We start from the raw sequence: 27,042 nt of genomic DNA on the forward strand, positions 1-27,042 counted from the left end.
TTTATATATCTCCATGTTTAAAATATTGTATGTTTATATCAAATTTAGGGTTAATATATTATTTACTTTCAAAATTATATTTATTTATCATTTTGGTACCTAAATTTTTTTAATTAATTTGATACTTGAAATTTCCAATTGTGCCATTGACAACATTACAAAAATGGGAAAAAAATCAAAGAAAATAAAAAAAAATCACATTTAAAATTTCAAAAAATATAGAAAGTCATGTAAAATTCCCAAAACTTTAAAAATAATTTATATTTTATGTGTTTACTCTTTTTATTTAATGTGTTATTAAAAAAATCAAAGTAAATATTTTTTTTATTTATGAGAATTTCACATAATATTTTTTATAGCTTTTAAAATATTTAAATCTTTTGAGATTTTTTTGCCGATTTTTTCTATTTTCTTTGATTTTTCCCATTTTTTAAATTTTTTAAAATTTCTTTTTGAAAAATAGGAATTGAGCGATGTGACATGCTGAGAGCAGGCAACATCATCTTTTTTGTAACACCGTTAAAAATTAAAATAAAGTAATATACGGTTAAAAACTTCAAATATCAAATTGATAAAAAAATACTTTAAGCACTAAACTAATAATTGGATGTAACTTTGGGAGTAAATAATGCATTAACCTAAAATTTAAGTTAACAATTTATATCATGGATTATATAAAATTTAATACATTCGTGTAGATATTCATGTATTATATTGTATTTTTAAATTTTTTGGTGATATGTTTTATTTTCCTTCGTATTATGTTCAATGTTAGGTGAAATTATTTGTTAGATTTCTCTAATTGTATCAAATTAGTGTAATTATTATTACTATTAAAAAAACAAAATAAAAAAATTTATTTCCTTTTTAATAATATAGCATTAATTTAATCTATTTAACAATAAAATAACTCATTCAATTGGATTCGCTACGCTACAGTTAATTTAGCCCAAAATATGCCCATATGAGCTCATAAGCGATTTTATTTTTAATTTTTAAAATTTCTAGCTTGCATAAACAAAATAAATAAATTTTGGCTTTTTTTATTCAAGATTTCTATAGGTAGTAACTCGAGTAAACCCTAGCTAACTCCACCCAATTTCGTGCTTCTTTCAAAAGGTTTGCTTTTTTCTCACTCTATTTCCTTTGTACTAGAAATTTGAAGAATGCAAAAGACAAATTGTCAATGAAATTTCAATTTCATGTTTTAATTGCTTTGCTTTTTCTTTGTAGAAACTAAGCGCCATTTTCAAATCACGCTTGACTAATTTTTAACATAATTTTCGCTTTTTGAGTTTCTGATTATCCTTAGTTTCTAGGATTTGCTTCATCTCTGGGTTTGAACTTACGTTAATGGCAGTTTGATAATAAATTACAAGTATTGTTTCTGTTTGATTTCAATTTAATTAATTTAGGAAGGAACCATTTTTGGGTTTTTTTTTTTTTGTTCTATCGTCGTTTCTAGATGGGAATTTGAATTTAGGATTCTGTTTAATTGGTTACTTTACTCGCTTCAGACACTTCATCGATTGAAACAAGTTGAAGATCTTAGCAAATGCATGGATTTAGAATCGCAGAAAGAAGTTGCATATCTAAGCATTATTTTTGAACTTGGTTTAATGAAAGAGTTATATGTTTAGAAGAGCACCTAGAAAGTTCATGTTGGCAAAATGGTTAGTTGTCTTCATCAATGTATGGACAATATATTTCGGTTGCAAAACTGACAATGTGCGTGTTCGGAAAGCTGAAAACAGAGATGGCCATTTCACCTGTTTAGGCTGCATCGTTGTGGTTTGACTAGCATTGGTTTTGTTTGATTGTAGAATGTTCTTTGTTCGTCCCATTTAGTTCCTTTGTGAAATAGTTTTGGATGTCCTTTTCTTTTGCAACGTTGCAATTTCTTCTATATTAGCATCTACCATGATTTTAGGTGTGCCGAGATGGCTGATGTTCAAGACTCAGATGGCAAACCATGTGAAGAAAGTTTGCCTTGTACATCTCAAAAGCAGGAAACTCGTGATGAAATGCTTTCTAGGCACAGGTAATTCAGATACGATGATATTTAATATACTTTATTTTTATTTTTTACTTACCTGTAGTTTAATTGATGGTTTTGGATTGTTGACTGATGTGTTCCTTGCTTGCTATCACATTTAATCTAGTTAATTAATCTGGCTTGTTTTCTGTCACAATTTAGATGGTTTAACAAGGCCTACTGCTATTATGAACAAGGCTGATATATTATTAAAATGCCCTGATTTGACAAATTTGATTATGAAAAAAACAAAAACTGCATTTTGACAAATTTAGTTGGGGTATTTTTTTTCAACTTAAATATAATCTTTTTTTCTCTATAATACTTATTTTTCTTATCCTATTCTGCAGGAGAGAGATATCGGAGCTGCAAAACAAGGAAATTAGCCTGAAAAAGGCAGCAGCAAAGGGTAGCAAGGCTGAACAGAAGGCTAAAAAGAAGCAGGTGGAGGAAGAGATCTCTCAGCTCTCTAGTAATCTCAAGGCAAAACATGCAGAAGAGCTTGCTTCACTAGGCTACAGTAACGGAAATGATAAAAGCAATATGGACAACTTGGTGAAGGCCATAGCTGGGGTGTCTGTCGCTCCTCAGCAGGATCATCCAAAGCCCAGCAAAGGTGCCAAGAGGCGAGTGAAAAGAGCTCAGCAAGAGGCAGCTAGAGAACAAAGAATCCAAGAAGAGCAGAGCAACGTTGTGAGTGATAGAATGATCGAGGATGAGAAATTGGAGGAAAAACTGAAACCCCTGGGATTCACAATTAATGAAATAAAGCCAGATGGACACTGCCTCTACCGAGCCGTTGAAGACCAGTTGGCGCTTCTGTCTGGAGGTTCTTCTCCTTATACATATCAAGAGCTACGGGAAATGGTAGCTGCTTATATGAGGAAACATGCATCCAATTTTCTTCCTTTTTTCCTGTCAGAGAATACCGTAGATGAAGATTCTGATGATTCATTAGCGGAGAGATTCGAGAACTACTGTAAAGAGGTGGAGTCAACTGCTGCATGGGGAGGGCAGTTAGAGCTTGGAGCTTTAACTCACTGCCTGAGAAAACACATCATGATATTTTCAGGATCTTTTCCAGATGTGGAGATGGGAAAGGAGTACAAATCTGATGGAGGATCCTCTTCATCTGAAGGGACTCTCAGGTTGTCATACCATAAGCATGCCTTTGGGCTTGGAGAGCACTATAATTCTGTCATCCCAAATTTGATCAGATAGGTATAATAGAGTAATCTGTGGATTGTGGAATGTTTCTTTCCATGTGCTTTACTACAATATGATGTTTTTGAGGGAGCAAGCAAATGTTGGCTCTAAACTCTAATTTGAAACTTGGTTTTGATTGAATCTAGTTCATGCATTGTTTATCTATGTTATTTTAGCATGAGTTAGTAAATGTGCGAGCAACTGTGAGAGATGATGTCAAAATTCTTTAAAAAAGTCTTTTGGGGATGAGAATATATCCTAACTTTATAAATTAATGCCAAAAACTATGCAGAGATGATGATAACATAGGCTCACATCAGATAGATGATGAGATGAAACCATATAGGCAAATACCCCATTCTTGACATATGTAGGTTCCCTGAATATCTCTCTTAAGGAAAGTCAAATGACTTTAAGAAAAGTACAACACAATATTTTACTTTTAAGCAAGTTCTAATTTTGCATCCCACATTTAAATTGCATTTACTGTTGAGAATTGATGAGTATGTTAAGCATAGTGAAGTCCTTTAGCTGTATTTATTGTCACACGTGTTTTTATATACAGTTATGCAACTTTACAAATCAATCATCGATGGCAATTTATAGGAATAATGATCTATTGGATTATTTTATTCCTTTTGTGTACTTATTCATGGACAGTATAAATAAGGGTCTCCAGGGTGACTAGGTTCCACATCAGGGATAAGCACTTTTACTACTTCAGAAGTCTCTCAGTAAGGTCCATTTAACTCCCATTTCCAATACTCTTCATTGCTAGATAACAATGGAAATGGTTACAAGAATGGTTGCAGACAGGCCGGTGGTGATCTTCAGCCGGACCACTTGTTGCATGAGCCACACCATCAAGACTCTGATAAGTGGATTTGGAGCTAACCCGACCGTGTACGAGCTCGACGAAGTTCCGTATGGGGGACAGATTGAAAGAGCACTGCAGCAGATGGGGTGCAAGCCTAGTGTACCGGTTGTGTTCATAGGCCGGCAGCTCATTGGGGGTCCTAACCAAGTCATGTCCCTCCAAGTGAAGAACCAGCTTGTGCCATTGCTCATAAGGGCTGGTGCCATATGGCTTTGAAACCTCAAAAATAATTTCCTAATAAAGTAATTCTCTACTTTTGAGCAAAGGTCTGAATATGAGTATGTTTGAACCAGGTTTTATGGCAACCAGCAGCCACAAAGAATGGAATTACAAATAATATTTAAAATTCAAAACGTTGTTTGCTTGCCCTCCATTAATATGTATCAGCCAGGAAAATGGGAGTATGGTATGTATCAACCAGGAAAGTATGGCCCAGACATTGGTACTTAATGAAGTCATTCGGCTTTGTCTAGAGCTTTATGGGTTTATAGGTAGAGGAGCATATCACCTAAGTTGGTTTTATTATTATTATTATTATTATTATTATTATTGGAGTTTTGTCTCCATCCTAAGAGTGTTGACATGTTCATAGAGTGTGATGTAGCTTCTACCCCATAAATAACATATATGCCATTTTTTAATTTGTCAAAGTTTCACCTATTTAAGCACTTTGAAGCGCTATAATTTTTTATTCCACCAGAGCTCTTGATAGGTTGGGAGACAGAACTCTAATCGTGGGCAATGTGACAAAATCAAGACACATTAACCGTAGTAAAAAATCGATAGAGTCAATTCTTTTGAATAAATACAAAATTAATTTTGAATGATTATTAAGTCACACATAAATAAGTTTAAAACATCAAATAAATTTAAAATTTGAATTTCAATCTCTACTTATCAGTTTCTAGTAAAAGAACATATAGCAATTTATTTAATAAATTATATAAAATTTAAAAGGGTAAATTACACCAACAACCACTCAACTTTGAGGTAGCTGACAAAAAATTCACTTAGGTTTTATTTCAGTCACTCAATTTTAGAAAAATAACAAAACAGTCACTAACATTATCAAAAAGTGACAAATCAATCACTTATTAAAATTTTCCATTACTGTCTTAATGGGACCGCTAATGTGGCAACTTAACTAACTGATGTAGCCAATTAGCTTTCCATATTGGTGAAGCAGTGGAATGGTCAAGGTTCGACACAGGTTAAGGGAAAAAAATCTAAAGAGTTGGATTGGTTTAGGGCAAAAAAATAGAAATTGATTGTGATTAAGGGGCGAAGGAAAAGAAAATCGATTTGGGAAAAAAATTAACAAGGATTTAGGTTAGAAATTGATTCGAAAATTGATTAACAAGGTTGGTTTATGGTTATAAAATCGATTTGATAATCGATTAACAAGGTCTAGGGTTAGAAATCTATTGGTATTTTTCGTTTGGGGAGAAAAGAAGACAAAATAAAAAACCTATCAGTGTTTTTGGTTCTTAGCGACAATAGTCAATAAAAGAGAAGCTACAATTTTGTTACATCCACTGTAATGGTTAAGTTTTTGTATTAGTTTTTTGTTTTTTAGATTTAGGGTTATTTTCGATTTAGGGTTGTCTAGATTTAAAATTTGAAAAATGTTGCATCCACATGGGGTTATTTCGATTTAGTTTTTGATTTTGGGATTTAGGGTTATTTCGATTTTGGTTTCATTTGTTATTAACAAGCATTCAAAAAGATTTTGGTTTCATTTGTTATTCACATGGGGTTTAGGGTTTACTTATTGAAGTGAATGGTAGATACTGTGTATGGTATGCCATATGTATGATATTGTGTATGTCATGTTTATTGTTTGTATCAAACTGAATGATAGATACTATGTATGGTATGCCATGTTTATTATTTGTATCAAATAGTATCAAGTTTAGTTATTGTTTGGTTATTAAGACACAAATTTGTTCCTAGTTTCAAATATCAGTTGGATTAAATTTGTTCTTTAGCTTCTATATTGTATCAGTTATTGTATGCCATTGCCTAGGTTTAGGGTTAAAGTGGTTATTATCTACCATGTGCATGACAGAAATGGTTGTGTTTGTATTAAATTATTTTTGTATTGGTTATTGTCTATCATGTTGTATTAAATTATTTGGTCATTGTCTATGTTGTATTAAATTGTTTGGTTGTTGTCTGCCTTTATTGACTGTAAATTTGTTTGGTAGGTTTAATTGATGATAATTTTAATGAGAGTGAAGAAGAAATGTATGATTTTGATTTGTTTGATAGTGATGTGTCTAATAGGATAAGAGTTAATCTAGATGGTTTAAACATGGATGATATAGAAGTAGGGGATTTGTTTGATAGTGATGATTCTAGGAGGTTAGATAGTGCACATGAATCTGACTTAGATAGCCAAAATTGGCCTGGGTTCAACCTAAAAAATGACATGAGTAATGTAACACCCCTTACTCGTATTCAACGCCGGAATAGGGTTACAAAGCATTACCGGACTTATTAAACAATTAAACATACATTTCACATACATTTTCAAATTTCATAAAATCATCATTCAACATCATTCATATCGTCCTTAATACGAGCCTACGAGGCCTTAAACATGCATTTGAAGTGGTTCAAGACTAAACCGATAGCTCAGGAAATTTTTACGAAATTTAGAAAATTTTTCAACTACAGGGGACATACGCCCGTATGGCCAGGTCGTGCGTCTCACTCTGCCAAAGACATGCCCGGTCACAGGCCGTGTGGACATTCGAAATAGGATCACATGGCCGTGTCCCAGCTCGTGTCCGAACCTGTATAACTCTCTGACTTGGGTCACACGGCCAACACACATGCCCGTGTGGTTAGCCTGTGTGCCCTAAGAAATGGCCACAAACGCCCATGTGCTAGGCTGTGTACTAGGCTGTTCCAAACTTGTAGGGTATACTGACTTATGCCACACGGCCAAGTCACACGCCCGTGTGGTAAGCCATGTGGAGCATACTGACTTGATTTTTAATTCAACACTAGGGGACACACGGCCGTGTAACCTGACCGTGTGTCACACATGGCTGAGACACATGCTCGTGTCTCTACCCCTGTGGACAAAAATAGGCTATTTACCAAGTCATTTTTCCACCCAAACTTGCTTACACATCCATCAACCCAATTGGAACCAAAACATATCATATAATAGGCATTCAACCAACCTCAACCAAGCATAATTTATACCATTTCAATACCAACCAATACAAAACACATCAATACCACAATATGCCATTCAATTTCATACCAAAACTCATAATCTCAAATCATCAATATGAGCACTTCCAATTTTGCATCATTTAGCCTAGTCTCACAAACATACCAAATTCAATTCTTAACCATTTAATACCCTTAATTTTCAAGTACTGACTAACATTACATATCCATAATTGAGCACATAACAAGAGCCATTTGCACAATTATATACACAATCAAATCAACCAAAATAAGCCAACTCTCATGGCTATAAACAAAACCAAACACTTAATAATTTCAAGTCATTTCAAATGACTAAATTCATTAACAACAAATATACCATAATGACCAAAGTTCCTATACATGCCATATAGACAAAATACTTAAGTTCAAAAGTACCAAAGTGATAGTTGGATAGTGTGATAAAGTCTCCGATGATTCTCGAATCCGAGATAGCTTTGATTTCACTATAAAATACGAAAAAATATACAATGTAAGTTAGAAAGCTTAGTAAGTACGAAAAGCATTAAAATCAACTTAACATATATGCACAACTTAAGCAAATAAAACATAATATTCCATAATTCATATTGAATCGTCAATCTACCACACTTTCATTCATAAAGTTAGTTATACATTTCACAAGTTTCTTCGTTTCAATACTTGTACGGTTTATGTACATACTTGTGGTATCTCGTATCAATTACATACTCATCCACATCATTGAGTTACCCGTTGAACCATTCAGAATTCTATTGGATACTTGGAAATCTCGCACCCTAAGTGCCACATATATAGCCAAAGCTATCTCAATCTTATATTACATATAATGCTCACTCTCGAGCTATCAACGGGTCTGGTCACACAAGCTGACGGTCATGACGAAACTACACGATGCTGCTCACACAAGCTGATGAGTATTCACAACACATGCCAAATAACTCGGCCATTGGTAAGACGTACGGACCAGCACCCAAACCACATAACCCTTAATAACATGTCATTTGTATTCTAATCTATTCCTAAGGTTCAACCGGGATTTCACATTGGCTGAATCGTCGTCGAATATGTTCGCAATGTCGTATTTACAATTTATGCAATATCAAAGGATTTAAAACATAATTATAACAATGCTTATTACATACGAATAGAGGTGTGCATGGGCCGGGCGTCTTGGCCGGACCCGAAGGCCCGCTCGAAAAATGGGAGCGTTTGGGTAAAAATATAGGCCCGAAAAATGGGCTTGGACAAAAAATGAGGCCCGTTTAGAAAACGGGCCGGGCCCCGGGTAAGATTTTTTTGGCCCGGGCTCGGCCCAAATTTTATATTAAATTATTATTTTTTAATCATTTTTTTATTTTTAACTTTAAGTCTTTACTCTTTAACTTATACTCATTTTTTTCCACTTTCATTTTGTTAGTTAGTGCTACTGCCTTCCTCCCTTTTTTCCCATTTTCAAAACCCAAATCCTTAGCTCACACCACCTCCACCGATCCACCGATCTATTGATCCAGTGTCTGTTGGCCACCTCTAGCTAGCCTCAAGCTTAGTTCAACTTCTTCATTTTTGTTTCTTCATTTGCAGTCTCGGTAGCCAATCTTGGTGCTCCCCAAAGTTTGGTCCTTACTAAGGCTCTCCATAGGCCCATACTACTAGCTGCTGCTGTTGAAGACTGCTACTGTGCCTCTATCGCAGAAAGCCCCTTCTTCACGGTAACCTTCTTCTTCTTCTTCTTCTTCTTCTTCTTTACTACTGCATCTTCTTCTTGCAGGTTTTTGACAGTGCAAAAATAATACAAAAATGAAACGTGTATGGAATAGTTAAATTATTTATATCATTTATATCACTTAGACTCAAATATAAAGTTAAATTATTTTACATATTTAAATCATATTCTCATATTCATCATGATAGTAAGGACTAGTTTTCCTGGTTTTAAGTTTAATTATGTTTGGTTAGTAGGTGGTTTTAAGTTTGATATGTTTTCTGTTAACTACCTAATTACAATTACCATTAATTTAATTGCCTTAGATTATTTAATTTCAACCACTGAAACCAAGCATCATCAATGCTACTTAATTATATAAACTATCTTAGGGTTTAAATTAAATTTTATTACAATAATTAATTTGTTTAACTCTGAAAATAAAGAAAAATTATAACTTACATTTTACATGCATTTTGATGTTTTATTATTATTATTATTATTTAATGGAGTGTTTGACGAAATTGATTTGTCACGTAATTTTTTCCGTTAGGATACATTAGTAGATTTGTGAGTGAAATGTCCTTCATCATGATATCGATGTTTTCCTTTCTTTTCAATTAAAAAAAATCCAATCATATGGGAATTTAGTAAATCTTCTAATTAAGCTTTAATTTAACTAAGGAGCATTTCAAAGGATAAGTGTATTTACTGGATTATGTTATACTCAACCTCTACTTAATCTTATAACCAATGTAATGATACTTATTATTATAATAATAATGCATGTGGAATTGTGGATTAATTTACTCCTGTCGATGCATGCTTCTGTTCTGTTTCTGTATTTACTATTTTTTAAGCTTTATATTTTATTTCAATAGTATTTTAATTTTTAAATCAACATTCAAAATTCTGTTAAATAAAATTCCAAAACATAAAATTTTAATTTAGAACTAAATAAGTTAGTAAAATTTAATTTGTATTTAAATAAAAAGCTTTAAATTAAATTGTCTTCATATGAAAATTATAAATTGTATCATAATTATCAGATATTTTTAGTATGAAAATTAATTATCTTTTGGTCTATTTGGATTTCAGGACTTAATTTTTATGACTATGGCTAGTTCGAACAGTCCTATACCTGTGGATGATGGGTTTAATGAGTATGAAAGTGCTCCTAAACATCAAAAGTCTACCACTTCAAAGGTGTGGGATGAAATAACAAAGCTTGAATGCGAGAACAAAAATGAATTGAAGGCACAATGTAATCATTGTAAGTCTATCTTCTCTACTAAATCTTCTAGTGGAACTTTTCATTTAAGACGTCATCTAAATAGTTGTTTGAAAAAAGTTAATAAGGACATCACTCAATACACCATAGCCAATCAACCATCATTAGGAGGTGTTCCATTTATAAAAAAAAAACTACAAGTTTGATGCTGATGAGTGTCGTCAAGCTGTTTCTACTTTTCTTGTGTGTGGTAAGCATTCATTTAGGACAGTTGAAGAACCGGGAATTAGATACATGATGAGAATTGCTAGTCCTAATTTGAAGAATATAAGTAGATATACAGCTGCTAGGGATGTCCTAATGTATTACACAAAAGAGGGAGATCGTGTTAAAGAAGAGTTGGCTAAAGCACCTGGTTTAATTTGTCTAACTTCCGATAATTGGAACTCGAAGCATACTAATGATGAATATATTTGCATTACTGCTCATTGGGTTGACAAAGATTGGAAGCTACAAAAGAGAATCATAAGGTTTAGAGCTTTATTTTCTCCATATGATGGTTTGAACATAGCGGATGAACTTGTTTTATATTTATCTCAATGGGGTATAGACAAGAAAATTTTTAGCATCACTTTGGATAATGCTTCTTATAATGATGTTATGGTTTCTTGTCTTAAAAATCGTTTTCGTGCAAACCGAGCTATTTTGTGTAATGGTGCTTTTTTTCAAGTTAGATGTTGTGCACATATATGGAATCTTATAGTTAAAGCTGGTTTGGAACTTGCTGATGATGTTGTTGGTAAGATTCGAAATGGAATTAAGTACATAAAAAAGTCAAGAATTCATAGGAAAAGATTGTATGATGTGGCCGGCAAAAGTTTTCATTTGAATGTGGCCAAAAAGTTGCGTCAAGATGTGTGTGTGAGATGGAATTCTACTTATTTAATGGTTGAATCTTCTCTTTACTATAAAGATGTGCTAGATTATTGGGGCCAACGAGATAAACATTACCAAATATTTGCACTTTCTAACGAGGAGTGGAGAAATGTTGCTATTCTTTGCAAATTTTGGAAAGTCTTTTATGATGTGACTTGTGTTTTTTCTGGTTCTAATTATCCAACGGCTAATCTTTATTTTAGAGGGGTTTGGAAGGTTCACAAGCTCTTGCTTGATACAGTTAAAGGTCCTCATTCATTTTTAACTCCAATGGTTAAGTAAATGCAAGAGAAATTTAATAAATATTAGGCTGAGTATTCATTGATATTGTCATGTGCTACAATTTTAGATCCTCGTTACAAGTTGAATTATGTGCAGTATTGCTTTACTACAATCTATGGTATTCATGCTTCAGATTTTGTTGAAACCATTCTTAGCAATCTTAGACTCTTGTTTGACGAGTATGTTAAGAGATCTAAATCCACGTCGTCCTCTTTGGCTGGGAGTTCTAATGTTTCAGATAAAAATCCTGTTGATTCTAGTTTGGATGAACACAATGTTAATAGTGTTGATTTTGGTTTTGGGGGAGATTTTGATGAGAGTGATGACTATAAACGGTAATTAAATGAATCTAGCACTATGAGTGAAAAGTCACAGTTGGACATTTATTTGGAAGAACCGGCGCTTGAGTTGAATAGTCAAATAGATGTTTTGGATTATTGGAGCAAAAGTTCAGTTCGATATAATGAGCTTTCATTATTCGCTTGTGATCTTTTGGCAATTTCAATATAGACTGTAGCTTCCGAATCGGCTTTTAGCATGGGTAAAAAAGTTATCACACCTTTGAGGAGTTCACTTAAGCCAAAAACAATTCAAGCCGTTGTTTGCTTGGATGATTGGATGCGAGCTAAGGGATTTTTACAGGTAATTATTACTCTCGTTTTATTGTTGTAATTTTATATTATTTTTTATCAATTTGATTATCTAATTATTTATTCTTATTTCATGTTAGAAATTGGTTGCAAGAATGATGATGACGATGAAGACGATGAGGATGATGAGGACGATGAGGATGATGTTTCTTCGATTGCTTTTTAGGTTACCTTCCTTTCTAATTGTTGACAATTTAATTTAGCTTATAATTTATAGTTTGTTATAAAATTAAATATATTGATTGGTTAATGTGTAGATATTCTGGTTGGTTGATTATATTTTGCAGGTTTTTGGTGTTGTTTTGGTGTTGTTGGTGATGCTGTTCTCACTGCTGCTATTTGGTGGTGTTTTTTTGTGCTGTTTTGTTGCTGTTTTGGAGCTGTTTTCATACTGTTTTGGTTCTGTTTTAGTGCTACTTTTGTGGTGTTTTATTGTTCTTTTGCAGCTATTTATTATGTTATCTGTTGTCGTTTTTAATATTATTTCGATATTGTAAAACTTTTATTTTATTATTAATTTGGTTATTATTTTAGTTCTAATTTGTTTCAATTTTAATATGACCACTTTTTTATTATATTCCTAATTTGTATATTGTTTTAAGAAGGTCACCAACAGCCCACTTAAGGAATGATTAGTTTGCGTGTATTTGTTACGTGCAGCATGTTTAAGCATTGAATTATAAAACTCAATTTGTTTAACTTATAATAATTTAAACAAGTTAAATTCACTAATTTGCTACCAAGTATACTCGTTTCTCTTTCATTTTGATATTTAAAATATTTTATTTTATTTATTTTTTAACATCATTAAAAGAAAACTGGTAGTTGTTTTAGGTAATTTAGACAAGAAACACATGCTACATATCATTCTTTTAGCACATGTGTATATAAAATTTCTTTTATAAAATATATATTGTTCTAAATTAGCTAAAAAAACAATTTTAAAACATTATAAAAAAGAAAAATAAATAATATAAATAATTAAGATATGTTTTAAAAGTTTATAAAAATAGGGATAAATATATAAAAATAAAATATATGTAAAATATCTAAAAATATAAAAAAATTATCAAATAAACAAGTCTCTTTTTTATTTGTTTTTTGTTTTAATATTTTTAAATGTATTTGATTTATTATATTTTCAAAATTTTTATTTAATGAAATAAGGAAAAAAAATTAATATTGGTCGGGCCCAGCCGGGCCGGGCTCGGGCCTATCAATTTTGTGCCGGGCTGGGCTTGGACAATTTTTCAGGCCCATATTTCGGGCCAGGCCGGGCCTAGGCCTAGAAAACGAGCTGAAATTTTTTTATGGGCCCCGCCCATGTACACTTTTACATATGAATTTACCTCGAATGCAAAAACGACGAAACGAGTAAATTAGTCCAAAATCTTGTTCTTTCCCCGATCTAAATCCGTATTTTTCTTTTCTTGATCTAAATGTAATCAAAATTAACTTATTTAATTATCACTTTATTCAATTTAGTCCAAAATACACATTAAGGCAATTTTACACTTTTACCTTTACATTTTTTCAATTTAGTCCTTATCTCATAAAAATACAAATTCATGCAATTCAACCTAAACCCATGCTAGCCGAATTTCAATTAGGTCTCTAGAAGCTCATATCTTTCATTTATTTTAAAATTTAACCAAAAATTTTACACATTTCACAAATTAATCCTTATTTGGACATTTCACTAAAAATCACTTAACAGTTGTTGTTTATCTAACAACAAGCATACATTTTCTATCATCAAACATCAAAACACACATAGATTCATCAGTGGAAAAACCCTAAACATTTAAAAATTTTGCAAAATAGTCCCTGGGCTAGCTAGACTAAGCTGCAACGATCTCAAAAACATAGAAATCATGAAAAACGTAAAAACCACTTACCAATTAAGCATCCAAGTGACTGAACCCTAGCAAGCTTTCATGAAAATTTCTTTCTTCTATTTTCGGTGGTGTTTCATATTAAGGAAGATGACACCTTTATTTTCCTTTTTGCTTTATTTTACTTAATAACTTAATTATTAATTTAACCTTACTTATTAAACATTAAAGTCACCTAATGTATGTCCATAAATGTCCACTCATATTAGCAATGGTTTATTTATCACATAAGGACCTCTTCTATTTAATTTCATAGCCATTTAATACCTTTATCTATTAGAACATCACTTTTTCACTTTACGCAATTTAGTCCTTTTTATCAAATTGACTAATCAAAAGATAAAATTTCTTAACGAAACTTTCACACGATCATTTTATCATACTGAAAAAATAAAAATAATAATAAAATAAATATTTTAACCTCAGATTTGTGGTCCCAAAACCACTGTTTCGATTTGACTAAAAACGAGCTGTTACAAGTAATCCTAAACTTCAAGTAATGTTATTTAAGTCTAAAGACAATCTAAAAGAAGCTGCCAAACAATATGGTAGGTTGAATAGTTATTTTATTAAGTTCCCCAAAAATGATCTAAAGAGGTTAAAGACAGTTTGTAGTGAAAAATGTTCTTGGTTCATATAGGCCTCTAAACTAAACCCTAATGACCTTACTGATTAGACTTGGCAAATTAGGAGTTCAAACCCTAACCGTACTTGCTCTAAAGTCTATAAAAATAAGAATGTAACCTCAGCTTGGATAGGTCAACATTATAAAGAAAAATGCGTTGATGATCTTAATTATTTTTTGACATCATTGCAACAAGATGCAAAAGAGATCTCTTTTTCCTTGTCTCACTAGCCAAATGTAGGAGGGCTACACTTAGGGCATTGGAATCAATTGAATGAGCTCATAAGGCTCAATATGAGAAGATTTATAAGTATTTTTTGAGAAGATTTATAAGTATTTTTTAGAGGTTAGGACCCAAAATGAAGGGACAACAATAATATGTTATATTCAAATGATGTATATCTATCTGCAGGCATGCAAAAATGGCTGTAGGGTTGGTTGTAGGAGGATACTAGGTTTAGATGGATGTTTCTTGAAAGGTTACTTTGGTGGCTACCTACTGGTAGCTGTTGGGATAGATACAAATAGTGGCATCTATCTTATTGCATATGCTGCTGTCGAAAGTGAAAACCAAGTATCATGTCTCTGGTTTTTGGAGTTGCTTACACTAGACTTGAAAATTGTGAGCTCATACTAGATATTTCATATCTAACAAGCAAAAGGTAAAACTCCGTTTGTCTACTTTGTTTTATGTTGTTTTTGTTTAGGATTTATGATATGTCAAAGAAGTAAATTGTATTTGTTCTATTTGCAGTGACTTTTAGAAGTAATATATATGTTGTTTCCTAATTTAAAAATAAGACACTGTGTTAGACACCTACATCCTAATTTCAAGAAAGTTGGTTTCTGAACAAAGGAATTGAAATATTTACTTTGGAAAGCTGCCAGAGCAAGCACTCCAAGGAATTTTGAAGATGTCATAGCTGAACTAAAAAATACCAATCAACATGCTTATGATTGGTTGAAGGAAAAGAACCGTATTCACTGGTCAAGGTCTCATTTCTTAGTTAGGAGCCACTCTGACGTGTTGGTGAATAATTTTCGAATGCATTAACAAGGTAAACCTTTTTTTTTTATATTACTTACTAATCATTAAGAACATGCAGTTCATTAATCTTTTATATTGCTTATTGGTAGGTGATATTGGAAGCAAGAGGGAAACCTATTTTGACCATGATGAAAACAATTAGGACCAAGATTATGTTGTTGATTGTCAAGAAGAAAGAAGAAGCTGATAAAATTAAAGAAATCTTGTGTCCAAAGATTAAGAAAAACTTGGATGTCAATATCGAATATTCACTGAGGTAAATTTACCCTCTTTAATATATTGATGCCTTTATTTTGCCTTGTGTATAATTGTTGGTGGGGCTGATCACATGTTGTTGGACCAATACCTATATGTTTTTATTCTGCCATTTTTAATATATTTATGCCTTGTGTATGATTGTTGGTGGGGCTGATCACATGTTGTTTTTAATATTGTTTTAGTGACTATTTTTAGGTGTGTTCCATCACATATTAGTGGGGACAGGTATCAGGTTGAAACAGTTTAGGCAGTCAGTATGTGGTGGACCTAATTGAGAATTCTTGCTCTTATAGGAACTAAGATCTCACTGGCATCCCTTGTATGCATACAGTGGTTGCCATTAATCTAAAAGATGAGTTCCCAAAAACCTATGTACAAACCTGGTACACCAAGAAAACCCAGCTTTCCATTTACTCCAACTTCATAAGGCCAGTAAGGGGTCCTAAGCAATGAGTGTCTGTCCTAAACATGCTACCAACACTGCTTCCTACACTAAGAAGGCCACATGGCATACCTACTAAGGTGAAAAGGAAATAACCTTATGAACCACAAACAACAGAAATGTTGAGCAAGAGAGGGGTGAAAATGAGGTGCAATAAATACAACAAAAGAGGCTACAATAAGATGAGTTGTAAATAGGAAGTTGGTAGAAACATTAGATAAGTCATCTACCTTTGCTTCATTATATTACTTAAGTTATGAATTTGTCTGATGGATTTCACTTGTTTCTATAGGTTAAAAGACACAAAGTTGGTGTTCACAACCAAGCGGTTGCTCCAACTCAGCAACAGTCTACCTCAACTCAGCAGGAGGCTGCCTCAACTCCTTACGAATTTGCCCCAACTTACCAAAATCACAAACAAGATGCTACCCCCAAGAGAAAAGTTTCAATGCAAGAGGAAACCAACCACTATTAGATGGATGCCTTCTACTCAAGAGTCATCTATGACAGACCAATGATGACATTGTGAACATGACTTTATTTAGTTAACTTTTTGAACTTGTGTAAATTTGCCTATACCTGTTACTGATTTATTAACTTAGGCATATTATTATTATTTTTTGTAAATTTGCCTATGATTGCTACTGTTATCTAAACTTAGGCATATAGTCACTAATTTTTTTTTATAAATTTCCCTACAATTTAGATCTGTTAAATTGTATTGAATTGTAGGCAAATTTGGCAATAGTTTGCCCTTCCTTTTGTAAACAATTTGGCTTTAATATATGACCATTAATCCATGCAATTTGGAAATATTTTCCCTTCTAATATGTTACTATTTTTGTTTTTCATTTATTTTTATCTCTTATAACATATGAGCATTGATCCATGCAATGTAAGAAAAAAAAACCAAATACTCTTTCAAGTCTTAAAATAAGATTAAACATTTAGAAATTCAAATAAAATGAAATACAAATGTGTGAGAATACTAGACCATTACAATAACCAAATATTCTCCCATTACAATTGAGAAAAATAAAATAAAATAAAATAAATAAAATAAAGAACACATAGATTTTACGTGAAAACCTTTTCGGGAAAAAAATCACGGGCAGAGGAAAAAAATTCACTATGTCGAATTCGAATGATTACAAGAGGAATAGTTTATGTCTATTTATAGGCTTGTAAAGCCATATTCTAGTATGATTGAAACACCTTATTCTAATAAATATAAAATAGATGGAGTTTAATAAGGTTTAAAAAACCTTATTCTAAAATAAAATAAAAGAAGTGTAATTCTATATGGATTTTACTTTTATTTTATTTTACCACTGTATTTTATTTAAATAAGGATTCGTATCATTTAATTCTAACAATCTCCACCTTGACACGAATTCTCAATGAACAAGTTCTTCATCGCGAACTCTCAATGAACAAGTTCTCCATCTCTTCCATAAAACCCCTTAAGGGTTTAACTTCAACAATAAACACCAACCAAGTTTGAGCAATGCTCAAACTTGGTTATAGAAAGTGACTTAGTCATCATATCTGCAGGATTTTCATGAGTATTAATTTTGCTCACAACAATATCACCACGAGCAATAATATCACGAACAAAATGATACGACCATCAATGTGTTTTTTCTCTCATGAATCATTTGATCTTTTGTAAGGAAGATTGCACTCTAACTGTCACAAAATATTGTACTGACTTGAAGGTCTTCATTGAGTTCACTAAAGAGTCCCTTCAACCAAATAACTTCTTTACAAGCCTTAGTAATCGCCATGTACTCAGCTTCAGTGGTAGACAAAGCAACTGTAGGTTGCAAAGTTGCTTTCCAACTGCTTGCACAACCTCCGATTGTAAAGACATAACCTGTGAAAGATCTTTTTCTATCAAGGTCTCCAGCAAAATCAGCATCAACATATCCAATGACTCTATCTTTGGTTCTTCCAAAATGTAATCAGACATCAGTAGTACCTCGTAAGTATCTTAAAATCCACTGAACTATTTTCCAGTTTTCTTTACCGGGATTCACCATGTATCTGCTAACTGCACTGACTGAATATGATAAATCTGGACATGAACAAACCATAGCATACATGAGATACCCCACTGCACTAAAGTATGGAACATGTGATATGTACTCAATCTCATCATCTGATTATGGAGACAAAGTCGATGAAATTCTGAAATGGGCTGCTAAAGGAGTGCTAACAGGCTTAGCACTCTGCATATTGAACCTGCAAAGAACTTTCTCAATGTACCCCTTCTGACTTATGTATAATTTACTTGCTTTTCTATCGCTGAGAATCTCCATACCAAGTATCTTCTTTGCTGGTCCCAAATCTTTCATCTCAAATTCTTCACTTAGTTGGGCTTTGACCTTTCTTATCTCTCCTTTATATTTTACTGCTATCAACATGTCATCAACATAAAGAAGTAAATATATGAAAGAACCATCACTGTTTTTCTTAAAGTAAACATAATTGTCAAAACTACTTCTTTTGAAATCATGAGAAGTCATAAAGGAATCAAACCTCTTATACCATTGTCTTGGTGACTGTTTCAAACCCTAAAGGGACTTTTTCAGCAAGCAAACATAGTCCTCTTTTTCTAAGACTGTGAAACCCTCTGGTTGTTGCATGTAAATGTCCTCCTTAAGTTCTCCATGCAAAAATGTAGTTTTTATGTCTAACTGTTCAAGCTCCAAATCATGCATGGCCATAATACCAAGCAAATCTCGAATCAAACTATACTTCACAACTAGGGAGAACACATCTGTGAAGTCCACTCCTGAATTTTGACTGTAATCCTTTGCAACAAGCCTTCTTTATATCTGGGTTCTTCAACTCCTGGAGTCCCTTCTTTCTTTTTAAATACCCATTTACAACGAACAACCTTTTTACCTTTAGGAAGTTTCACAAGATCCCATGTTTTGTTTTTGTGAAGTGATTCCATTTCCTCTTGCATAGCAAACATCCACTATCAACATGAGCATACGCAGGACACCCGAAGATTTTTAGGTTAGAATAATTAGCAGGATTACCAGACCATACCTATTGTGGAGTCTTTTTCTCAATAGCAATGGATGGAGATCAGTTGATTGATTAAAAAACATGTAGTAAAGGCTGCTTCTGCTCAAAACGACTTTGGTAAGTTCGCATTTGACAACATATATCGAACCTTCTCCATGATCGTTCTGTTCATTCGTTTTGCAACGCCGTTTTGCTGTGGAGTATGACGAACTGTCAAGTGTCTCATGATCCCTTCTGACTTGCACAGTCTATTAAACTCATCAAAACAAAACTCTAAGTCATTGTCTGTGCAGAGGTATTTTATTTATTTTTTGTCTGTTTTTCAATCATAATTTTTCAAGACTTAAATGCGAAAAACACATTACTTTTTTGCTTCAGGAAGAATGCCCAAACTTTTTTGGAAAAATCATTAATAAAAATTAGCATATAATTAGCTCCACCTCTCAAAGGCACTTTGGATGGCCTCCACAAATCAGAATGAATATACTCCAACGTTCCCTTCGTGTTATGGATTCCTCTGGTGAATCGAACTCTCTTTTTCTTCCCAAAAACACAGTGCTCACAGAACTTTAGTTTGCAAATTCCTTGCCCATCAAGAAGTCCTCTTTTGCTCAATTCTGCCATGCCATTCTCACTCATATGCCTAGGCGCATATGCCAAAGTTTAGTAATATCATCATCAGACAAGGAAGAGGAAGCGACAGCTGCATCACCAGTAACAATAGAACCCTGCAAAACATATAACTTGGTAGCCTCCTTTTTAATCTTGTTCTGTAGCTTATAGCACTCAGATTTAATGTGCCCTTTTTTCTTGCAGAAGTTACAATTTTACCACTATTTTAAGACTTCGATCTACCCTTAGGTTTACTGCGAGGATTTTGTTCCTGTGTCCTTCCATGATCATCATCAGCATTCCGATCTTGTCTCCCACGAACAATGAGACCCTCTCCCTGAGAGTCGGGTTTGACCACAAGATGCTTCATCTTATCATACGAGGTCAAAGAATCATAAACCTCACCAACTGTGAGAGACTCGTGGCTATATAAAATCGTGTCTCTAAAGGTTGAATAAGACGGAGGCAACGAACAAAGTAGAATCAACCCTAGATCTTCCTTATCATACTGAACCTCCATGGCCTCCAAGTTTAAGTGAATTTCTTTAAACATTGTTAAGTGTTCGTGTACAGCCACACCTTCCTCCAAACGATGAGCATAAAGATGCTGCTTCATATACAACTTGCTTGTTAGAGTTTTCGACATACATATTTGTTCTAGCCTCTTCCATAATGCTGCGGCGGTTTTCTCCTTCATCACATCCTGCAAAATTTTGTTAAACAAATACAGATGTAATTGTGTTAACGCCTTTCAATCCTTACACTTCTTCTCTTCATCTGTTAATGTCAAAGACATTTTATCTATCCCTAGCAGGGCATCCTCTAGATCCATCTGCGCAAAAACTACTTGTATCTTAATATGCCACAACACAAATCTGGTGTTGCAATCCAATAGCGGAATTTCATACTTCAAAGACACTATTACAGTGATCAAGATGAACTACCCGGAAGCTTTGATACCAATTTGAGAAAAAGAAAAGAAAAGAAAATAAAATAAAGAACACACAGATTTTACGTGGAAACTCTTTCGGGAAAAAAACACGGGTAAAGGAGAAAAAAATTCACTATGTCGAATTCGAATGATTACAAAAGGAATAGATTATGTCTATTTATATGCTTGTAAAACCATATTCTAGTAAGATTGAAACACCTTATTCTAATCAATATAAAATATATGAAGTTTAATAAGGTTTAAAAAACCTTATTCTAAAATAAAATAAAAGAAGTATAGTTCTATATGGATTTTACTTTTATTTTATTTTACCACTGTATTTTATTTAAATAAAGATTCGAGTCATTTAATTCTAACAACAATTAGCAAACTTCTACCCTTTACAGGCCATTACATTTAGGAACCCAACTCACCATGAATGAATAACAAAATATTATATCAATGGCCACATAAGCTGGTTTTCGGTGCTAACAACAACATAATTTGGTTTAGAGTTTGAAAAATAGCAATAATATTACAAATAAAAGCACTAAAAGCCATGTTTTTCTCTCCTCCCTCATTGCATCCTCCAATGTCTTCACTTTTTTCAGAAGACCCAACAACACAATTTGTGAACGGGGCGTCAATGGTGGATTAAACCAGGTGAAAAAATAACATGGTTTTTGAAACCCATTCCCAAACTTCTTACACCCCAAAACCTCCTACCTGGGTTGTCATTGGACCAAGACATATTTAATTTGGTTGGGTTTTCACAATAGCACACTGATATCACGGTCGGCATCTCCATTTTTTCTCTTCTTCTTCTTTTTCTTTTACTGCTTCAACCCTAAATTGGTGCTAAATAGGCTATTTAAATTGGTGCTAACTAACCAGTTGGACGACTAATGACACCAATCAATTCGTCATTTGTTATGTTACTTTGCCGTTACGTCTGTAATAAAAAATGATTAAAAGTACTATTTTATTACTTTTCTAAAATTGAATGACAGAAATAAAATTTAACTATTTTATCATGTAACCAAAGTTGGTTACTATTAATATAAATTACCCATTTAAAATATTGATTCACTCACTATTATTTATACACACGTTTGGTATTTACTAGAAAAGGCAAAAGCATGGAACATTATCAGTTGGAGTCTTAGTTGAGTTTGCTAAAGCCACCGTGTCTATTCCGTAGCCGCTCGGTCACAGCCCTTCAATTTCGCTTGCTCTCTCACATTTTATCCGCCATATCCATAGTTAATTCAAGCATAGTTCATCTCAAAGATACATTAGCAGCAACCGCAGCAATGAACTGCGTTGCAATGAGCTCCACAGCTCGATTATTCACTACCTTCAACGACTTTTCAGTTCGACGCGGTTTTACGCCTCAGTCAAGATGTTTGAGAGTGGCCAGACCTTGGCCTAGATCCAGAGCTTCGAGAATCGTTTGTATGGCGGTGCGTTCAACAAAAACTTCTTCTTTTTAATTTGATGAAAAGCAGAGCTGAGATTTCGATAAAATGAACTTCTTGTTGGTTATTGTTTTGGATTTTTTTTTCTTGCAGGAGCCGTATCTGATAACGAAACTGGAATCTGCGGAGAAGACGTGGAAGGAATTATCGGTATAGTTCTTATTTTTTCTTTCTTTTGTAGGTAATAAGTTTCGATTATGTGAAAAAAAAGTGTTTTCAGTTGTATGTTAGTCAAAATTTTTGTCTATCCAAGGTTTCTCTACCTTAAGCATGAAAATATTGTTCTCCATGCCGTAAATAGTGTCTTAATTCAATTGTTTAGTAAGGTTTCTGTTTCTCTAAACAATGAGACTGTAGGTTAGGCTAGCTGATCCAGATGTTGTCTCGAATCCCACTGAATACCAAAAACTGGCTCAGTCTGTGTCGGAACTCGATGAGGTACTGGATTTCATTTTGCTTTCTTAGCTGGCTGCTGAGCTTTATCTCTTTCGTTGCTAATTGGCCTTTCCATTTATGTTCTATTTTCTTGGTGGATAGGTTGTATCAACATTCAGGAGATTTAAAGAATGTGAGAAGCAGTTAGAGGAGGCCAAAGGTAATTTTGACAATCATCATCATCTTGTTTAAAATGTTTTACTATAAGATAAAAGCTTGTGGATCCTTTTTTTCTTATTTTTACAGTAATTCTTTTTCAGCTTTATCTGAAGAGGAGGGCACTGATGTAGATATGGCTGAGATGATAGCATCTGAAATCAGCTCTCTATCTGGTCAACTTAAAGAGCTTGAGGAGAAGCTTAAGGTTTTCTCCCAATGCCTTAAGTTTTATCTCACCATCTCTATAATTGTTTTCCATATCTAGGAGCCACTTTCCCACTGAATAACTTGTGTTCTATCGTCTACTTAGTCAAGTGTATGATTAGAAGTTTTAATCAGTTTTCTTTGCATTACGAAAAGTTTTATTGAGTTCCAACAATATGGAATGAGATTGATATTGATTGCATATTTTATATAATACTTCCCATTGATGAGCATTAACCAATATTGAGCCTTATTGTGGAATGTATCTTATTATTGCTGCTTATGTTATTTTTGGTTTTGCTCCCTCTATCTGGTCTCTCAAGCTACTATATTGCTTCTATGTGGGCAGGTGCTACTGCTTCCAAGTGATCCTCTTGATGCAAGAAATATAATGCTTGAAGGTATCTATATCATCTTAATCTTGTTGAGAAGATAATTTAGTAACTTGATTTCTAGGTTGGAAAACTTTCAGGCTGTAGCTTTGCTATCCTTCAAATATGTGCTGCATTTTGAGCAATAATTCATGTCAAAAATTAATTCCTCTTCAATGGATAGTTCTGTGTATTTAAGCGTTTGTCTGCATACAAGTTGTACTTTCCATGTCATATGGATTATAGTTTTAGATGCAGAGTCTAATGTAATTGCCTTCTTATTGCCACTTTAATGAACTATGCTTGTCTTCTTTCCAGTGAGGGCAGGTACTGGTGGTGATGAGGCTGGAATTTGGGCCGGTGATCTTGTAGGTACATGTTTCTTTATCCTTTCAGATTTATGGCTTGGAATCATGCCCTATCAGTACTTCAAATATTTTAAATCAGTCTAAAAACAGTTGTTAGCCTGACATAGAAGCAGAAAGAAAACATATAGAAAAAAATTTCTGGTGTTGCAACAAGAAACCATTTAATTTCTGTTTCTACTTGTTTTCAACACTACCAGTTTCATGGAACTAGGCTACATGATACATTTTGATTCTTGTTTTTGATTGATTTTCTGCTATATGTTCACTAGGGCTGGCTATAGTCACTTTAATTTACATCTTAAAGGACCTTCAATATTCTGTCTCATTACCCAGGTCAGAATGTATCAAAAGTACAGTGAAAGGAACTCCTGGAAATCCACCCTAATTTCCTGCTCTGAGGTATGTCTTATTGCAAGAATATCAAATGTACATATTTTACTAAAATCTTACTAAAATATGTGGGTACCATTGGCTACTAAATCTGTCCAATCATAACTGCTAGTTAATATGGACTTTAGTACTTACTGTGAAAAAGTTTTGGTTATAATTGTTTACAAGTATTACTAGCATAACACTTATAAATCTTGAAGAGCAACAAAAAAATCCATCCTATTGTTCTCAATGGCTGTCAAATTTCTGGTATTTTTAAAGGCTGAAAAAGGAGGATTCAAAACCTGTGTGATAGAGGTCAAAGGGAAATGTGTCTACAGCAAATTGAAATATGAATCAGGTGTTCACCGGGTTCAACGTGTTCCTCAAACAGAAACACAGGGTCGTGTGCACACGTCTACTGCAACTGTAGCCATCATGCCTGAGGTAGATTAAATTTCAGACCTGAATCATATTTGACTTGAGACATCTTGCGTGTGAAAGATCTCATCTCAATTTTGTTTTGAGTCAAGGAATAAGTGTCAATTTAGCCTGTTGAAGGCTTATTAGAAGCCTTTGTTTAGCATAAGATTTGATTGCATTTTAGCTGCTGCATTCTAAATATTTGATCACAAACTCTTTTTGTTCTTTTTCATCTGAACTCGTTTGTGTTTGAGATGACTTTTGGGTTAGGCTGATGAAGTTGAGGTGGAAATTGATCCAAAAGACATTGAACTCACAACTGCGAGATCTGGTGGTGCTGGAGGTATGAATGCGCCAAATTTGGATTGAATTAAGATCAAGTGAATTCTTCATGTCTTGTTTCCCTTTCCCCAATGGGTTGGAGAATTCTTATGCTTAGTTATTGTGCAGGCCAGAATGTCAACAAGGTAGAGACAGCAGTTGATCTCTTCCACAAACCAACTGGAATCCGCATCTTTTGCACTGAAGAAAGGACCCAACTTCAGAACAAGAGTCGTGCTTTACAGCTGCTAAGAGCAAAATTGTGAGGCTCAACTTAATCATTTACTGCTTTTCAGCCTTTGTTTTTTACACTGCCATTCATTTTAGTCGGTAATTATAAATTATTATCTGAGATAAGTAATCAGCATCCTTGTTTTCTTGTTTTCTTAAAATTAGTTTGTATCTTCCTTTTTGGTCCATTCCTTATGATCATGTCACCTTACAGGTATGAAATAAAAGTAAGGGAGCAGCAAGAGTTAATAAGGAACCAACGAAAATCACAGGTATAAATTGGTTTGTTATGCTTGTTACATTAGCTGGCAGTTTCATGGGAGCTTATGACAATGATTTTTCATGTCAAGCTTGAAGCACCCCTGTTCCACTCCCGTACCTCCAATTTAACTGATCTTTTAATTTGAGGGGATCATCTTAATCATTATTAAGTTGAGGTGTTATGTAATGACTAGGCATACCATTAACTAAACATTACAATAATTGTTAAGAGAATCTAAGTCTTCTGTGTGTATGGATATCATGCTTGCTTATGTGATGTAGTGGCATCCTTTCCGGGATATTTGTGGTAGCAACAGACTCGTATGCATAGAAAATATGTTGATTCCGATTTTGTGTAATTGCTTTCTTCTAAATGGATTTTCCTTTTCTGTGGTTGTCTTTGTAGTATTAATCATTAGGATTGGATTGAAATGCCTCACGTGTGTATCACATATGTCTTGATATGCAGGTTGGTACTGGTGCTCGTGCTGAAAAGATTCGAACCTACAATTATAAGGTCCTGAGCTTCTTCTAAGTTGCTTTAGTTAACATGATATAACATATTCACTAGCTTAGAAAAACTGTATAAGAATATTTGGACTAAATTTACACAGTTTGTGAATGAGATAAGATATGCTAAGGTTGTGTTGCCTTTATTAGAAACTCTAATGGCTTATAGCTGACTGCAAGTCACTCATGAAATCTAACAAGTATCACACTGCTACCTTTTATCAGGACAATCGGGTTACTGACCACCGGCTAAAGATGAACTTTGAGCTTACATCTTTCCTTGAAGGCGATATTGAGAATGCAGTTCAGGTACCTATTTAAACCTCATTCAGTTTTCGTTATCCTTCTCTTTCTCTTTCCAATATTTTGCAATGAACATCTATATCGAAATTGAACTAGAAAAATCAAGTAGGGTTTGATACAGAAATGATTCAAAGTGCAGTGCAAATTCTTGCCTCTTGCAGGCTTGTTCAGCTATCGAACAGAAGGAACTCCTTGAAGAGCTTGCTGAGTCCGTGGCTACAACTGCCGGCTAAATTGCAACATTCCATGATCTCCGGAATTGGAGCGTTTGGGATGTGAGGAACTTGGAAGGAAATTAAAAGAAATTACTCAATCAACAAATCAAGAAAAGCACCCTGGCTTGCAGTCCCAATTGTTCATGACAATTCTCTCTTGGGTGGCTGTCAAAATTGTTCAAATACAAAGGCAACTTAAACATTTTTAACATGGTGTTGTGTAGAAAATGGTTGTATTGGTTATATTGCTTTCTTTCTTTACTTATTTTTTCTTTTTTGTTGCAAAAACCTATGATAAATCTTCTCTAAATTTTCCTTTTCATTTTCTTTTATAACTTGGACAAACTTGAGTTTATACGGGAGATTACATTTTTTTTTCTTTTAAAAATTTATTTTT

The 27,042-nt window shown here is 33.5% G+C and overlaps 4 protein-coding genes across 9 annotated transcripts; all 4 read left to right on the forward strand.

The window, feature by feature from the left end:
• Positions 1 to 927: 927 nt before the first annotated feature.
• On the forward strand, positions 928 to 4,759 carry LOC121204971 (OVARIAN TUMOR DOMAIN-containing deubiquitinating enzyme 5). 4 transcript variants are annotated; one of them, XM_041075889.1, is made up of 4 exons: positions 1,019 to 1,119; positions 1,931 to 2,041; positions 2,386 to 3,256; positions 4,020 to 4,759. In XM_041075889.1, the coding sequence occupies exons 2-3, from the start codon at positions 1,941 to 1,943 to the stop codon at positions 3,254 to 3,256; spliced, it is 972 nt and encodes a 323-aa protein (XP_040931823.1). In that variant the 5' UTR covers positions 1,019 to 1,119; positions 1,931 to 1,940; the 3' UTR covers positions 4,020 to 4,759. The 4 variants fall into 4 exon arrangements, with proteins under 4 accessions (XP_040931822.1, XP_040931823.1, XP_040931825.1 ...); XM_041075891.1 differs by lacking the exon at positions 4,020 to 4,759 and adding an exon at positions 3,902 to 3,970; XM_041075888.1 differs by lacking the exon at positions 4,020 to 4,759 and having other exon boundaries at positions 928 to 1,119; positions 2,386 to 3,406.
• Positions 4,026 to 4,334, forward strand: LOC121205037 (monothiol glutaredoxin-S1-like). Its single transcript, XM_041075966.1, has one exon. The coding sequence runs from the start codon at positions 4,026 to 4,028 to the stop codon at positions 4,332 to 4,334; it is 309 nt and encodes a 102-aa protein (XP_040931900.1).
• A 4,031-nt stretch (positions 4,760 to 8,790) lies between the features above and the next one.
• Positions 8,791 to 12,684, forward strand: LOC121204972 (uncharacterized). 2 transcript variants are annotated; one of them, XR_005900174.1, is made up of 5 exons: positions 8,791 to 9,055; positions 10,147 to 10,321; positions 12,008 to 12,139; positions 12,228 to 12,313; positions 12,435 to 12,684. XR_005900174.1 is itself a non-coding variant. In XM_041075893.1 (5 exons), exons 2-5 carry the CDS (start codon positions 10,159 to 10,161, stop codon positions 12,463 to 12,465), a joined length of 405 nt encoding a protein of 134 aa, XP_040931827.1. In that variant the 5' UTR covers positions 8,791 to 9,055; positions 10,147 to 10,158; the 3' UTR covers positions 12,466 to 12,684. The 2 variants fall into 2 exon arrangements, 1 of the variants encoding a protein (XP_040931827.1); XM_041075893.1 differs by having other exon boundaries at positions 12,015 to 12,139.
• Positions 12,685 to 22,089: 9,405 nt separating this feature from the next.
• On the forward strand, positions 22,090 to 27,000 carry LOC121203152 (peptide chain release factor APG3, chloroplastic). Of its 2 annotated transcripts, none has more exons than XM_041075894.1 (15): positions 22,090 to 22,460; positions 22,569 to 22,625; positions 22,833 to 22,913; positions 23,013 to 23,070; positions 23,171 to 23,274; positions 23,623 to 23,674; positions 23,963 to 24,012; positions 24,346 to 24,411; positions 24,664 to 24,828; positions 25,075 to 25,147; positions 25,255 to 25,387; positions 25,571 to 25,628; positions 26,087 to 26,134; positions 26,353 to 26,436; positions 26,592 to 27,000. In XM_041075894.1, exons 1-15 carry the CDS (start codon positions 22,311 to 22,313, stop codon positions 26,661 to 26,663), a joined length of 1,251 nt encoding a protein of 416 aa, XP_040931828.1. In that variant the 5' UTR covers positions 22,090 to 22,310; the 3' UTR covers positions 26,664 to 27,000. The 2 variants fall into 2 exon arrangements, with proteins under 2 accessions (XP_040931828.1, XP_040931829.1); XM_041075895.1 differs by having other exon boundaries at positions 22,130 to 22,460; positions 26,570 to 27,000.
• The last annotated feature ends 42 nt before the right edge of the window (positions 27,001 to 27,042 follow it).

Source organism: Gossypium hirsutum, chromosome A08 (assembly GCF_007990345.1).
Source record: "Gossypium hirsutum isolate 1008001.06 chromosome A08, Gossypium_hirsutum_v2.1, whole genome shotgun sequence".
NCBI classification, from domain to species: Eukaryota; Viridiplantae; Streptophyta; class Magnoliopsida; order Malvales; family Malvaceae; genus Gossypium; species Gossypium hirsutum.